Source organism: Mustela erminea, chromosome 12 (genome assembly GCF_009829155.1).
Source record: "Mustela erminea isolate mMusErm1 chromosome 12, mMusErm1.Pri, whole genome shotgun sequence".
Taxonomy (NCBI): Eukaryota; Metazoa; Chordata; class Mammalia; order Carnivora; family Mustelidae; genus Mustela; species Mustela erminea.
In genome coordinates this window covers 27,525,389-27,539,808 of record NC_045625.1, presented here as the reverse complement: position 1 = coordinate 27,539,808, position 14,420 = coordinate 27,525,389, and the positions used below count along the sequence as shown (strand labels likewise).

Genomic DNA, 14,420 nt, shown 5'->3' with positions numbered 1-14,420 from the left:
AGAAGTGATTGGATATCTTAATTGTGTCACTCTTGAATGGCCACAGTTACTTTTTCCATAATGAAAGGTCTAATTGCTTTGAGTTCCAGTTTCCATTTTCAAGCTGGTCTGGGGTATTAGTGTCTGTCTCCATTAGCCTTTTGCTGGAAGTTATTTGTATGATACTTTCAGTGCCAGCTGCATTACAAAAATGTTGATGGCCAGTATCTTGGCCTGTGATAATTGGGTGCTTTCAATGTTGGAAATGCCAAGTTGTTAATTAGCTTAATGTAAGGACTATACATCACTTTTTTATTTTCATTTTCATTGGCCAGCATTATCTTCTTTCTAAGTAGATGCCTCCTAAAGTGTTTTGAGAGGTGCTTGTTTTCACAAAATAATCATCCTGGGTTAGTGAGTTATGAACAGCTGCCTCGAGTGAGAGCTGATTTAGTCCATTACTTGAAGCATGAACCAAAACATTATTGGTGCACAGAGAATTTATGGGAAAATCCACTTTTGCCACGCTCTGACAACAGCACAGCAAATCAAGGTGGTGCTCTGGGACTAAAGCAATTTTACTATTCATAGAAAACTTGAATACTTAATGGTTTCTTGATTAGCAGAGAGAAGCTACACACATCAAGAGTCAAGTCTAATAGAGAAAAGGAATCTAAGTTTCTTATGACTTGACTGTAAACATGTTAATTTTTCTTTTGTTCCCCTTTGTCTATTCTAAATTATTGACATTGTTCAGCAAAAGTTTGACTATAAGTGTTTTACATGGAATTAGGATTTCTAATTCGTATTCTAGCTTTCATCCCTCATTTTACTGATAGATGTTAGGATTCTGGATTGAGATGGCCAAGTTGGCAGCTCAGCAAATCATTAAAATTGAAAATGGCATGGCCCTGACAGTCAAGTCTTTGAGCACATTTGAAACTCAGAAATGGCTGGAGCTGCCACATGGCATGAGTGATAGCTTCTATTTTGAAGGAGAAAATCTATGCTTCATAATGCCTAGGATGGGTAGGCAATTATTGTTATATATTATAATCTTCATCAATGATAATTATGGAAAAACTAATAACAACAATGATAATAAATCGTTGACAAATACAGTTAGCATAATGTCTGATTCTCAGATTTAATTATTGTTAAATTACCATGGTAGACAGCACTGTTTAGTGAAATGGGTTTGGACATAGAGGAAGTCTGAGAGACCTGCGTATCACACTTATCATTTGTGTGACCTTAAGAAAGTCACAAAATGGAGATGGTAATAGGTGTTAACTATAAGTGGGCACCAGGAAGCAAATAACATGATAGGATGCTTCAAAATTGGATTGTGGTGATGGTTGTGCAACTTGGTACATTTACTAAAAATGATTGAATCAAACACTTAAAATGGTGAATTTTAAGGCATGTAAATTACATCTCAATATATTTGTTAAAAACATGAAGGTGCGTATTTATTCTTTCAACAAATGAATGACATATCCTTTTTCAAAGAGCTCATGATCTCGGTTAGATGAGAAGTAAATTTGAAATCATTCTGCCTTTTAGATATATATTCCGTGCATTATAGCGCTTCCTCAGTGCCAGGCACTATGCTAAGCACTTGACATATGTTAACCCTTTTAATCCTCGTGCCTATTACCATCTCCCTTTCCCAGATGAGGAATCTGATATGCAGATTACTGGAGGACACATATCCATTAAATAGTGGAGCTGAGATTCCAATCCAGGTCTTTTGACTCCAGAGTGCGTTCCTCTTAACCAATACCCCCAGCAGCTTCTAAATGGAGCTGTGCGTACAATCCCAAGGTATCATGGGAGTTACAGAGGAATGAAGGGCACGCAACAACCTGAATGGTTAGAAAGGGCTTTCAAAGGAGCTATGAAATATATGCTGAAGAGGTGAGTAAGAGTTTGCCAGCAAAGAAATAGAGATAACGACACTCCAATCTGAGGAAATAGAATACATAAAAGCACAAATATAGGCAATAAGACTCTGAACTCCCAGCTCTGAAAGTCTAAAATTCTGGGAATAGCTTATAATGATGTAAGTAGAAGTAATCTAGGAGAGAATTTTAAAAATCCAATAGAAATAGTAAAAATATATTCCTTCACGAAAAAAAAGTCCCTCTTTCATAGCTCAGGTAGCCTGTTGCAGAGGCAGCCAAAGGAGAAAATTCATGTATTATTTTATATGGTCTAACGTTGCTATTTTCTGGGGAGCAATTATCTTCCTATTGAGTTACCTGATGTAGAGAGGAAACATGACAGTTCCTATCTGTGCACTGAGGGGAATCCAGGCTCAGCCACCTGGGACTCCATAGGTCAGTGTGAAATCATAATCCTTTTCAATTTCAGCCAGAGGCAGGAGGAGTTTGAGAAGGACATGAAGACAGAAAGTAAACAAGGCAAATCCAGTCAAAATTTGGTGAAGATTCTTTTATTAAGTTGGTCTTATTTGCAGGTATATGGCTTTACAGCAAACTTTACCAAGGGCTTTGGCTATAATTTTTAAGCTTTATGCACAGTTGTCCCTAGTTTGATGAGTAATATCAACTTGTGGGATATACACATGAAATTTTTTTCTTTAATTCCTGGTTTTAGTCATAATATGCTGAATCTCCCATTCCCATCATTTATTGACATCTTGGACAGATTTCATCCATTTTTTATTATTAAAGTGCAGACTAGTCATATAGTTATTAGGCAATTCTGGTGGAAATATGGTAAAAAGAGTAAAATGCATTAACTCAAATAACCATTGTATAAAAGTGACAGAAAATATCAACCTACGGAAGATCATATTTTATGAGAAAAGGCATATAAAATTATTGAAAATAAATAGCAGTGAGAATGTTTTAGCTTACTGTATGAAATTGATAGGTGTATCCACAAAAGAGAAGAATCTTTTTGAGGGGAAAAAAAATGAGCAAAATTATTCAAAATAAATAGGTGCTGATTATGTTCAAATTAAATTCAGAAAGGAGGAAGAACTCCAACCCTTTGAATTAATGGTCTCTGGGACCTTGAATCCACTGACATTGACGTATTTGCTTTCCACTTGACTTTCTGATCATGAAAGAATGCCAGCAGCATCATTTATACTCTCAGCAAACCATGAGACATTTACAACTTTGGGAAGAAAGCACATTCCTTGAAAACAATGAGGAAAACTCAGCTTTGGACAGAGAGAGCACTGACCAATCTTACTAGAAGGAACATAGAACTTGGCAAGAGATAGCAGGGAATATGTTTGTAATGGAACAAATAATTGAATGTGGGCTATGGTTGATGAGTTGGAGGGAAGAGGAATTTCAGAAATGAACTCTGCCTATCTTGCTTCTGTGTTCCTAACCTAAGGGGGCTTCTTACCATCAGCTGGCATGCTGAAGGGCTGATCCATAAATAAGGTGACTCTATGTCCAAAAAGCTTACAGGAAGTCTAGGAACTCTAAACCATGTTGGATTCTATATACACTGAGCTGGCCATATAAGGGTGGAGTTCACGGACTCCCCGAGTTCTCAGGAGTCTCTCCCTTCCCTCCCATCCGTTTTCTTAACAATATATCCTTTGACACTATTTATGATGCTGCAAAGGGGAAGCCTGATTGAAATGTGGATCCATGCTTTGTTTGAAGTCGCTGTTAGTACACTCTTTGCAAGTGTGATAAATAGATTCTGTGCTTCCCTAGGTGCCTCTTCATGTAAATTGATGACTGCTGCCCAGGGGAATGAGCAGGGCCTGAAGACATGAAGAGAGATTAGTTTAAATGTGACAAGGCCATAATCTGTAACGAGGAATATCTATCACTGTCACACAAGAGAACCATGGTGCTGGGAAGACCCTCTTTGCTTGGAAAAAGTATCCCACTTCATGGCTGACAGTTCAGGCCTCCTTAGCTCAACTCTACTTGTTCTCTCCAAAAAAGCTCTTTTATTCAAATTTGACAAACTAATTACTGCTACCATTTGGCTTTGAATGACTCAATTATGGCTGCAGTCACTTGGTTTAGTAATTACTAAAATTATGGTTTGGGCCCAAGTCCAGTTCTGTCTTTGCTTTCGTCCCCACGGAAGCAGGGAGAAGCACTTTTATAGGAAAAGAGATGGTGATTCAGGAGCGAGGTTGTAACAGTAATTTTAAATGATCTCAGTCGATGGGAAAATAAAACTTGAACAGCCTGGCTTGAGAATAGGGCTAATTTTTTTTCTTAGTCTTTAAGAAACCTGACACCCTGAAACTATAGGCTTGGTTTCCATGGATAATCCTAGTCTCTGTGTGGATGAAGCTTTTTCCCCTTTCACCCATGCTAAACTTGTTAGAATTTATTATAAACTGATTAATTCATAGTGTTTTGATTTGACTAGAGCAAAGATTCTAAGTTCTTAATACCTCCTTCCCAGGTTGGTTTGGGGGAGAAGAAAGCCTTCGGGAGTCATAAAGATTTTAGAGATTCTGAGGATAGAGTTTTACTTGATTTGAAGGCTTTATCACAATTTTATTGCTGAAATCACTCAGTATACGGGACATAATGTTCAGTCAAGCAAAGAACATTGTCACTTTCAAATTCTGGCTCCATTATTTTTGTCTGGTGTAATCTTGGTTAAGTCACTTAATTTTAGTAATCTTCACTTCCTCATCAATAAGTGGGGATTAATATGAGATGTTTCCTTCATGGGGTATTTGTGAGAATCAAATGACATACTAAAAAAAAAAAAAAGGAAACAAAAACCAATGCAACAAATAGAAAACAGTTAAAAACATGGTAGACATTAAAGGAAAATATCAATAATTATTTTAAATCTGAAGGGTCTAAACACACCACTAAAAGACAAACATTGTCAGAATGGCTAAAAACAAGCAAGATCCAACCATATGTTGTCTACTAGAAATTCATTCTAAATATAAAGACTTAAACCAAAAGCAAAGAGATGAAGAATATTATATCAAACTAATGCTACTCAGAAGAAAGCTGAAAAAGCTATATAATTTTCAAACGAAGCAGAGTTAAAAAAGGAAATTTTTCAGAGATAAAGAACATTATATAAATGATAAAAAGGATTAGTTCTTGAGGAGTTTGGAAAGATGGCAGAGTAGGAGGACCCTGAGCTCACCTTGTCCCACATTTACAACTAGATACCATCCCCATTCAAGTCAATAAACCAGAGAGTGATCTGAAGACTGGTAGAACAAACTCCACAGCTAAGTGTAGCGAAAAAGCTGCACCTGAAAGGTTAGGAAGGTCTGCTAGGGGAGGTTAGGTTATGAGACTGCTAGAGAAAAGAAGGAGCAGCATGTAGGAAAAGGGCAGAGAAATGGGCCCTTGCACCAGGGAGCTCCCACGAGGAAGACTAATCCCCACAACATTTGGCTTTAAAAACCAGAGGGGCTGAATTCTGTGAGTTTGTGGAATCAGTGGAACTTGGAGCCCGGAGCTTTAAAATTCAGCTGACTCAGCACTGGGTGAGCCCTGAGAGTGAGTAATAGCTGGGTCACTGCCCTTGAAAGAGACAGCAGCGGGCATAGAGAAGGAACATAAAAACCATAGTTCACACAACACTGGGGGCCAAAGGGAGGCAGATCTATCCATAATGATTTCTGAGCATGTTTCTTTGAAAATGAGGGAATTGGCAGGTGCTACTTTCCTCACTCACCCCCAGCATAAGCACAGAGCCACCTATGGGAGATGGGGCTGCGCAAAATCTCATAGCCTTGGCCCAGGGCTCAGGACAAGTCACTGAATGCCCCACCGACATGCTGGGTGCACAGCTGTCACTGGGGGCCCTGCCTAGCTGCAGCATGGTGCACAGCCACAGGTCCCAGTCATTATGTGTACCATACCCAGCAGTTGGTTGTATGGCTGCTGAAGTACACAGCACACAGCAGTTGTACTGTGCCCAACTGCACACCCCCAGCCACTGTCACATGCTGGGCTCAAAAGCTGGGTGTACAGCTGCCACTATCCACCACACCCAGCCATGCACCCTCTACAGCACCATGGTGCCCAGCCACGAGCTGTCGCAATATGTCAAGGGATATGGCATAGGACTAGTGACCCAACACAAATTTTGCTAACACCACCACCAACTCCCAAGTTTCCCAGTGGGTACGGCCCTTCAGAGTTGGCCTGCTTGGGTCCCATTAACAGCACAGAGAGTGAGCACAGCCCACAACAGGCACAGTCAGTACAGATGCCTACACTGAAAGGAAAAGTGACTTAGACACAAAAACAGGATGCAAGCAATACACATAGGATACCCTCCTGAAGTGCCAGATTTTGATGAACAGGGGACACTCCATTGCAGAACACTCCAGGACCTCCTTTTCATAAATTCACTACTTTCAAGAGTAGAAGACATAGCTGACTTTCTTAATATACAGAAACAGACACGGAGAGGGAGACAAAATGAGGAAACAGAGAAATGGACAAGGCCATGGCCAGAGAACAAAGCAAAAGAGATATAAGTAACATGACTAATAGAGAATTTAAAGCAATGATCAATGATAAAGCAATGATACTCACGGGACTTGAGAAAAGAGGGGAAGACATGAGTGAGACCCTTAACACAGAGATAAGGAATAACATACCAGAGATAAAGGGTTCAATAAATGAAATGAAAAACACATTAGTAGTTTGTAGAGGATTTTTGCGTCTATGTCCCCCATGGATATTGGCCTGTAGTTCTTTTAGTAGAGTCTTTATCCAATTTTGATATCAGACTAATTCTGGCCTAATAGAATGGATTGGAAGTTTCCCTTACTTTTCTATTTTCTGGAATAGGTTTGAGAAGAGTAAGTTTATCTATTTTTTCAATTAATTTATACTTAATCCTTCTCACAAGTGACTGTACCACAACTTCTTGGTAGCAGAACTGCTTCTAGTTCCTGTGAGGAACACCCTGTCTCAAAAGATAATAATCTTATACTGTAGAGCAGTAGTTTTCAATATTGGGGCCAATTTTGCCTTCCTACGGGACATTTGATAATACCTTAGACATTTTTTATTGTTGTACTTGGGTAGGGGGTGATACTGGCATCTCGTGGATCAGGAATTGTGCTTAACAGTCTACAAAATAGAACAAAGAAGTGTCTGGCCCTAATAGTGTTTACAAGGAGAAACTGCTTAGCCATCGAACTTAGAAAGAGCTAGATGAGCAACACTTTCAAGTATCAAGCTCAGGACTTATGTAGGAAAATAAAGGATCTTGCTTTCTCATGATCCAATTAACTGTGCAGTATTGCAGGGGAGTAAAACTTGCTACCCCAGAATATGTCTCTTTGGCATATGAATTATTTTAGGCTGATTATTTTTAAGAAACAGAAGACTCAAGACATTTTTCTTTTTTGCCTCTTTCCTAACCACTTGAAAGAATTTAGATAGAGGACCTATTCCAAGAGGAGAGCTAACACCAGAGATAATTATAGTAAAATATGAACTAGGTGTGGTAGACAGTGAGGAACCTAACAAGGTAAATTTTGACCAAAGTCCTCTCCATGTCTCAGCAAACATTGTTTACCAAACATGTATTCTTCCCATTTTTCCTGAGAATAGCATTCCTTCACTTTGAAGCCCCAGACCCTTACCCTTATTCCTAAGTCCAAAATAACATATATACCTCATCTTGCTTGACTATTTTTGGAATCTCTCATGTTAATGTGGCTCCCCTGTAAGTACATTATTAAATTTGATTTCTCCTGTTTATCTGTTTCATGTCGATTTAGTTCTTAGAGCAGCCAGAAGAACCTTAAAGGATAATATATAAATTTTCCTCTCCAACAGCATCATCTGGCCATTGCCAATTTAAGATCTTCCTAGCCTTAAAATACGCACTTTGGATGCCAGTGGATCTCTTTCCCAACAGCGTCTTCCTTTCTAAGCTGCTTCAGAATTTTCAGTATGTATTTAGAACTGAGGAAGTAAAAATAAGAAGAAAGAAAAGGGAGACATTGATGGTAGAAAGAAATAGAGTAGACTAAAATATAGAAACCTGAATGACTCTCTCTCTTAAGTTCTTCCTTCTTCCCTTGCTCCCTCTCACCATTCTTTTAGTTCTTCTCTCTTCATTTCAACAGATACTTAAAAAAAAAAATGTGCTAAGTATGGTGTTTAGATGAGATTATCTTCTGAGGGCACTTTCTTTCTTTTTTTTTTTAAGATTTTATTTGTTTATTTGACAGAGATTACAAGTAGACAGAGGGGCAGGCAGAGAGAGAGAAAGGGTAGCAGGTTCCTTGCTGAGCAGAGAGCCCAAGGCGGGGCTCGATCCCAGGATTCTGGGATCAGGACCTGAGCCAAAGGCAGAGGCTTTAACCCACTGAACCACCCAGGTGCCCCAGAGGACACTTTATTTCTAATAAGCATTTTTTTTCACAAAGTCCTTTTTATATTTATTATCTCATTTGAGTCTTTCTATAAACCTCATTTTATAGATAAGTAATCCAAGACTCAGAGAGTGTATATGAACTTGCCAAGGGTAATAGTAGAATAAGAACTTGTTTCTATACTGTTCTTTCATCTATATAATGCTGACATTGGTATGAGGGGTATGAGGATATGAGGTTCTTTATTACCATATACTTATAAGAAATGGTATTTATTTTGGATTATAAAATCACATAAAACACATGCTTTTTAAAAGGTGATGTACTGTCTTGGGGATCTGTAATGAAAATGACTCAAAATAACACTAAAATGAGGTTTCTGTTGAACTGCTATTAGGTATCAAGCATAACACAAAGTAGCTCATCAAACCCCTCACATATCTCATGAGTTAAATTGTTTTCACCCTAGATCTGAGAGAAGTTGAATAATCTTAGTACACAAGACTAAACTTGAAAGTAGTATAACGGTAAGCAAAAAAAAAATTTCTTTTGAGTGACCTTCCAGTTATGTTGCCTATATTAACTGGCATTTAGCTATAATGAATAAAGGTGTCCCCCAGTAATACATTTCAATAATTTTGGGTCCAAAATTTTACATACAAACAACCGAAATGTTGGTTAATCACCTTTCATACATGCTAATAGTTTATTCATATCTTGCATTTAAAGGGAAAAGGGTAACTTTCTGACTAAATGATTTAAATGCAAATATTAATACTAGACTAGTAACTATTCTTTTGAAGAATTTATTCATTAGGAAAACCCATGTTCCACTTACTGCTACTGTTCTCTTCTGAGTCAGACCACTTGTTACAATATTGGCTCTGATTAGAAAATCTATGAGAATATTAAAGAGTCCCTGGAAACCTCTAAGCCATGGATTTGAATCCTATTTTATCCAGTGTTTGCATCTTAACATAACTTGGAACATTGCTGGAAAATATAAGATGTCAAAGTCTCTGGAAAACTTGAAGTTGTCTCTCCTCAGTCCACAGCAGAACTTGTCTAGTGTTCTAAATTCTGTCTCTAAGGCAAACAAAATAGCAGCTAAGTCTCAAATGAGTGCGGACAACTCAGGATCTCTAGGAGGTAAATTTGCTAAATAATGTAATTCCTGTTATTTTTATTTTTCAAGACGAATGAAGACTTAGTGAAAGCATTAACTTTGGAAAGCATAGATTGAAGCTCCAGCAGAAAGAATGACAGTTATGCACATCCTCTGTACTCATTTTATTTTCTGATTCTCTTAAGAGCCAACTTTTGCTTCCTGTTATTTCTATGGGTTCATGCTTATAATGGCTTTTTTTTTTTAAGTGATTTTTGATTGTGAACTCACTTAGGGAAAATTTGTCATGAGACCTGGGTTTAAGTTCTGCTTCTACAGGGATAATGAATGTTTGCTTCTGCCAATTGCCTGTGGTCACTACCAACTTCAAAATAAATTATCCTTTTGAGGTTTTTAGGAAACCCAACTGAATTTACTCTGCAGACATATTAATTGTTTTTGTTTACACAATCTCAGCTGAAATTTCCTCTTGACTCTTGTGTGGGTGATTCCCCACCTTAATTCACCTTTTTCAGTGAAAATGTAGACATTCAGGTATATAGACTTATAGAGATGCTTCCTATTGGAAATTCACCCTTGGAAAGAGTCCACTGTCTCCTGTCATCTGTGGCTATCAGTGCTGCCATATCAGAACCGAAACTCAAGGACACCAGACATGGGTACCTAATTTTTTTCCTCTCAGAATTTTACTAATTTACTCAACTTAGATATATTTATAATTAGCCATATTTACAAATAATAGCTAGCATTATTTTTTTATTCCTAGTGAGACAATTTTTCGGGTTCACAATACGGTCAGAAATGATTATTCTCTAAAATTTATAAAATTCTAGAATACTTCTATATAAACATGTTCATTCTAACGATGTACTCAGCCATGTTCTTATATTAGTACATGCAGGCTTGACTTTTTTAAATCAATGGCTACCAAATAAATACTAAGGATAATTTATCTAGCAAGTTCTCTGTTAATGGATATTTATGTTGTTTTCAACATAATGTTGAAGCAATAACAAACATGTTATTATGAAGAAAACCTCAAAAGAGTCAACATATATATATTTGTAGATTTCTATATCTAGATTAGACTCTAGCGTTAGAATTGCTAAGTTAAAGAATATAATGAATTTTGATATTTCCAATTTGCTTCAACAATTAATTTGAATAAGAAAGAAAAAAAATCAGTGTGCCTGAATCCTCAATAATTTTCTCTAGTGGGTTTTATTGAGCATATTATTATTAATTTGAGGGAATAGTTTGTTTCTTAACCTTGTTCTAGAATTTATCCCTTGAAGAGACAAACCATATTACAGAAATATGCATGAAATGTTTTTAACAGATATTTTTCATGCCGTATAAGGACTTGATTCGAACCAATTTTTCTCATATATAACTGAAATACAATCTTTCCAGGGCAATGCCATTTGATTTCTCATCTGACTGTGAGTGCCCTAACTGCCTGGAGAGTACTCAGAATGAACCTGATTGGAATCCCTGTTTCAACAAGAGTCGTAATGACTCTTTATATTCAAGATCAAGAAAGAAATCCATGCTTTCTTCTGGTGTGCAGTGCTTTCCTTCTCAGTGTTGTTCCACCAGGCCAGAGAGTGACACCAAAGAAGACTCAGGCTTTCTTCCCTCAGAGGAGGAAAGCTGCATGGAGTCTTCTCAAAACAACTATGTCAGTCTGAACCCTGAGGGCATTACAAGGAAAATCAGACCATTGAAAGAGTTGACTGTCCAGGAATTACTGAGGGAGTTTGGGGATAGTGGGAAGTTCCAGCCAAATTCCACGTCTGTAGGCCACTTTAGAGATCAGGTGGTAATGAAGTTCAGAAGAGCTCTGTATTATTCCGGAATTTGGGTGACACATGTCCAAGGCTACAGACTTGAAAAGCATTTGTCAGCTAATTATTTCAAGAGAAACCCTGGTTGTTTACATCGGCTGGTCCCCTGGCTGAAACGGGAACTAACAGCTGTTTATGGAGATTATGGCTATACAGTGAAGAATATCCTATCCACTATTCTTCAACACATGACAGAATATGATCTGGACAGTGAGTCCTTCATTCACCTCCTGGAACCTTATCTCCAACAACACACTCACCACTTTCTGCATGAGTTTATCAGTTTTGTTCATTCACCTTACAACATGGAAACCTATGACCAACGAGCCATTTATCAATGTCCTTCCATTTCACCATGGGTAAAAAAGAAGTCCATGGCATCAGCTTCTGATTTGCCTTTGTCTAAGGATCAGGCTCTACTGGCATCTCAACATGATACAAGTCAGTCTAGAAATACCCGGGACCAACGGAATAATGAGCAGAAGCCTCTGTCAGGCTTAAAACCATTTCCAAAGGGTAACTCTTCCCTGAAGAAATCTGAATTCTCACTGCTTCATCATAAAACAGCAAGCAAAATCCATGCTTGGATCAAAGACAACCCAGAATCAGGAGATCAAAAAGGCACAACTTCTGCTAATATATTCCTGAATTATACTACACCAAGGGAAAGGGGCCCAAGCTTACGGAATTGCAAAAAAAAAGTTCAAGAGAGGAAAATGGAAGGAATAAAGTTGCTTCCTGGTCATGTCCAGGATCTGGGAAAGAGTGAAACAACTCCATGTACTTTCAGTTCCCCAGCAATTTTTAATCAGGGGCAGCCATTTCAATACAATTTAAGAGAAGAAAGGATTTTGAGCCCTGACCAGGAGATCAACTTCCAGAAAAAAGAAGCAGAAAAAAATACATACTCAGATTCTTCACCGAAGATTTTTCAAAGAAGATTGCCCAGAGAAAGATCCTTGCTAAGCTGCAAATTCAGAAAGAGAGACTCTTCTTGGAGCTGTATTTCGGAAATTGCCCTTTCTTCTAAGAGAAATAGTAGGAAACTGAGCTCTTTCAGAAAAAAGAGATTGAAGGGCAAACAGTCCTCCCAATTTGCAGAAGCTTGTTCACATTTCAGTAGAAGAATCCAAAGACCATCACGGTTCAGTACTCACAGATCCAAATCTTGGTGTGTTGGGCTTACAAAGAGATCTTTAAGCAGAGAATCAAGTAATCCCTCTCTCAGAGGAAGTCACAGAAGTGAATGCTTCACCCAAAATATATGCTGTGACCACTCAAAAGAAAATAACGTGCATAGTTATGAATCCAACTGTGGAAGAGCATCTTCGACCACAGTCCAATATGCGAAACTTCCTTCAACTTCTGGGAAGAGACCCAAGTGTTCTTCTAAAAGTGAGAGTACTTCCCAAGATGGAAGCCACTGTAATAGTCTCACATGCCTACAGATTGAGAAACCCAGATCCCCAAATAAACAAGAAATGAGGCAAAAAACTACATTTCCAAGAGGCGGCAAAACCAGAGCAGTTAGGCACAGAAAAAACAAATGCCAGTGTCTAGATAAAAAGACCACAGAGGAAATCAGTGATGAAGTTGGGGATCTGAATGATATAAGGCAAAGGAGTAGTCTTTCTGAGTGTGCACCTGCCTGCAGGAAGCAAATCCAAAAGAAAAAGAAGTCAGGTCATCAGAAATGTCACTGGGCCAAGAATGAACATAAAGGAGACAAAGTATCAGAAACACAAGGATGCAAATTGTCTTGAAAGGCAAATGAGTCTATTCAGTTAGCCACCAAGGATCTTTGAAAATAACAATATTAATCTGGAAGAGACTCATCCCATTGCTTTGTAACTGGAACTAAAAGCCTGATGAATTAAACTTAAGGCTTCCTGTAGAGACAAATGCGTATTATTAAATTGGCCATAAATGTAAATATTATTTTCGTCTGCCTTTTTTTCTTGTGCACTGAATTCTTAAAACATTTGGCTTTTTTTCGTTCCTAGATTTAACTATAAAGATTATCTGCCAAAAGTTGCAAACACCACAAAGACCATATTAATGATAGGAATATATGTTACTTAACAAGTTATGGATATTAAGTACTACTAAGCACAAGTGTTGTTTCTTCAAAAAAAGATATATTTATTTTTTAAAATATATAATCTATGAATTCTATAAACTATTCTAATATAATTATTAAGTATATATACGTGTAAATGTGTGTGTGTGTGTATAAATAAAAAAATAAAAATTCCAAGCACTCCCCCTCCAATGTAACTGGGAAATTCTGAGAGAGACACTGAGAAGGGATGCTGATCCCAAGTTGTAAATAGAAATGAAATCTGGCTTTTCTGGGTTCATCATAGTCACAAAGCACCTAAATGTAGCACAGGACTCAAAGTCCTAATTAAAAAAAATAAAATTATGTCAATAACTTCCTTTTAAAAATAATCAAGACACGTTCTTGCAGAAATCTTAGAAAATCTGTTTAACAGATATAAATGTGTCTTGGTAATTCAACTGTAAAATTGTTAAGTTTCTTCTTCTTTTTTTTTTTTTTAATCTATACTTTCATCAGTTCAGGTGAGCAGTCCCCTGCCAACAGTGAACTAATTCTTTCATGGTAAAAATTCCTGGGAAATATATAAAAAGTCCTGAAATTAGGAACAGGAAATCAACTGCAATGGTTCAAAGTCACTAAAGTTCAGTAGTAGTTTACAATAAAAAGGAAAATAAAACTGTTATTGTGGTCAAAAGTACGCTTATGAGCTAACAATGTTAGGCTGCACTTAAATGTAGATATGAAGAACTTCTCCAGGAAGGGAAAACCAAAATGGACATCAAATAGATGAATAGATATTCTCTAGGAAAATATATTTCTCTGAATGATTTGGAAAATGAATTTGGCTTTAAGTAGAAAGTTACAGGGAAGTGATTTTTGCTTAATGAAAGAAAGCCTGTTCTATTAGAGTAGTCATATGGTTCCTATCAGAATGGACATATGGTAGATCAAGAGGCCAATGAAGGGAAGGAGCTCTCATCCTTGGAAGTGTTCATGCTTGGCTGCATCCCAACAATGTGGGAAATCTAACTGGATGTTTTATACATTCCCATTTGACTCAAAGAT

At 37.5% G+C, this 14,420-nt stretch overlaps 1 protein-coding gene across 1 annotated transcript; it reads left to right on the top strand.

The window, feature by feature from the left end:
• Positions 1 to 9,432: 9,432 nt before the first annotated feature.
• Positions 9,433 to 13,210, top strand: LOC116570847 (E3 ubiquitin-protein ligase Topors-like). Its single transcript, XM_032308428.1, has 2 exons — positions 9,433 to 9,469; positions 10,860 to 13,210. The coding sequence occupies exon 2, from the start codon at positions 10,864 to 10,866 to the stop codon at positions 13,054 to 13,056; it is 2,193 nt and encodes a 730-aa protein (XP_032164319.1). The 5' UTR covers positions 9,433 to 9,469; positions 10,860 to 10,863; the 3' UTR covers positions 13,057 to 13,210.
• Positions 13,211 to 14,420: the final 1,210 nt, after the last annotated feature.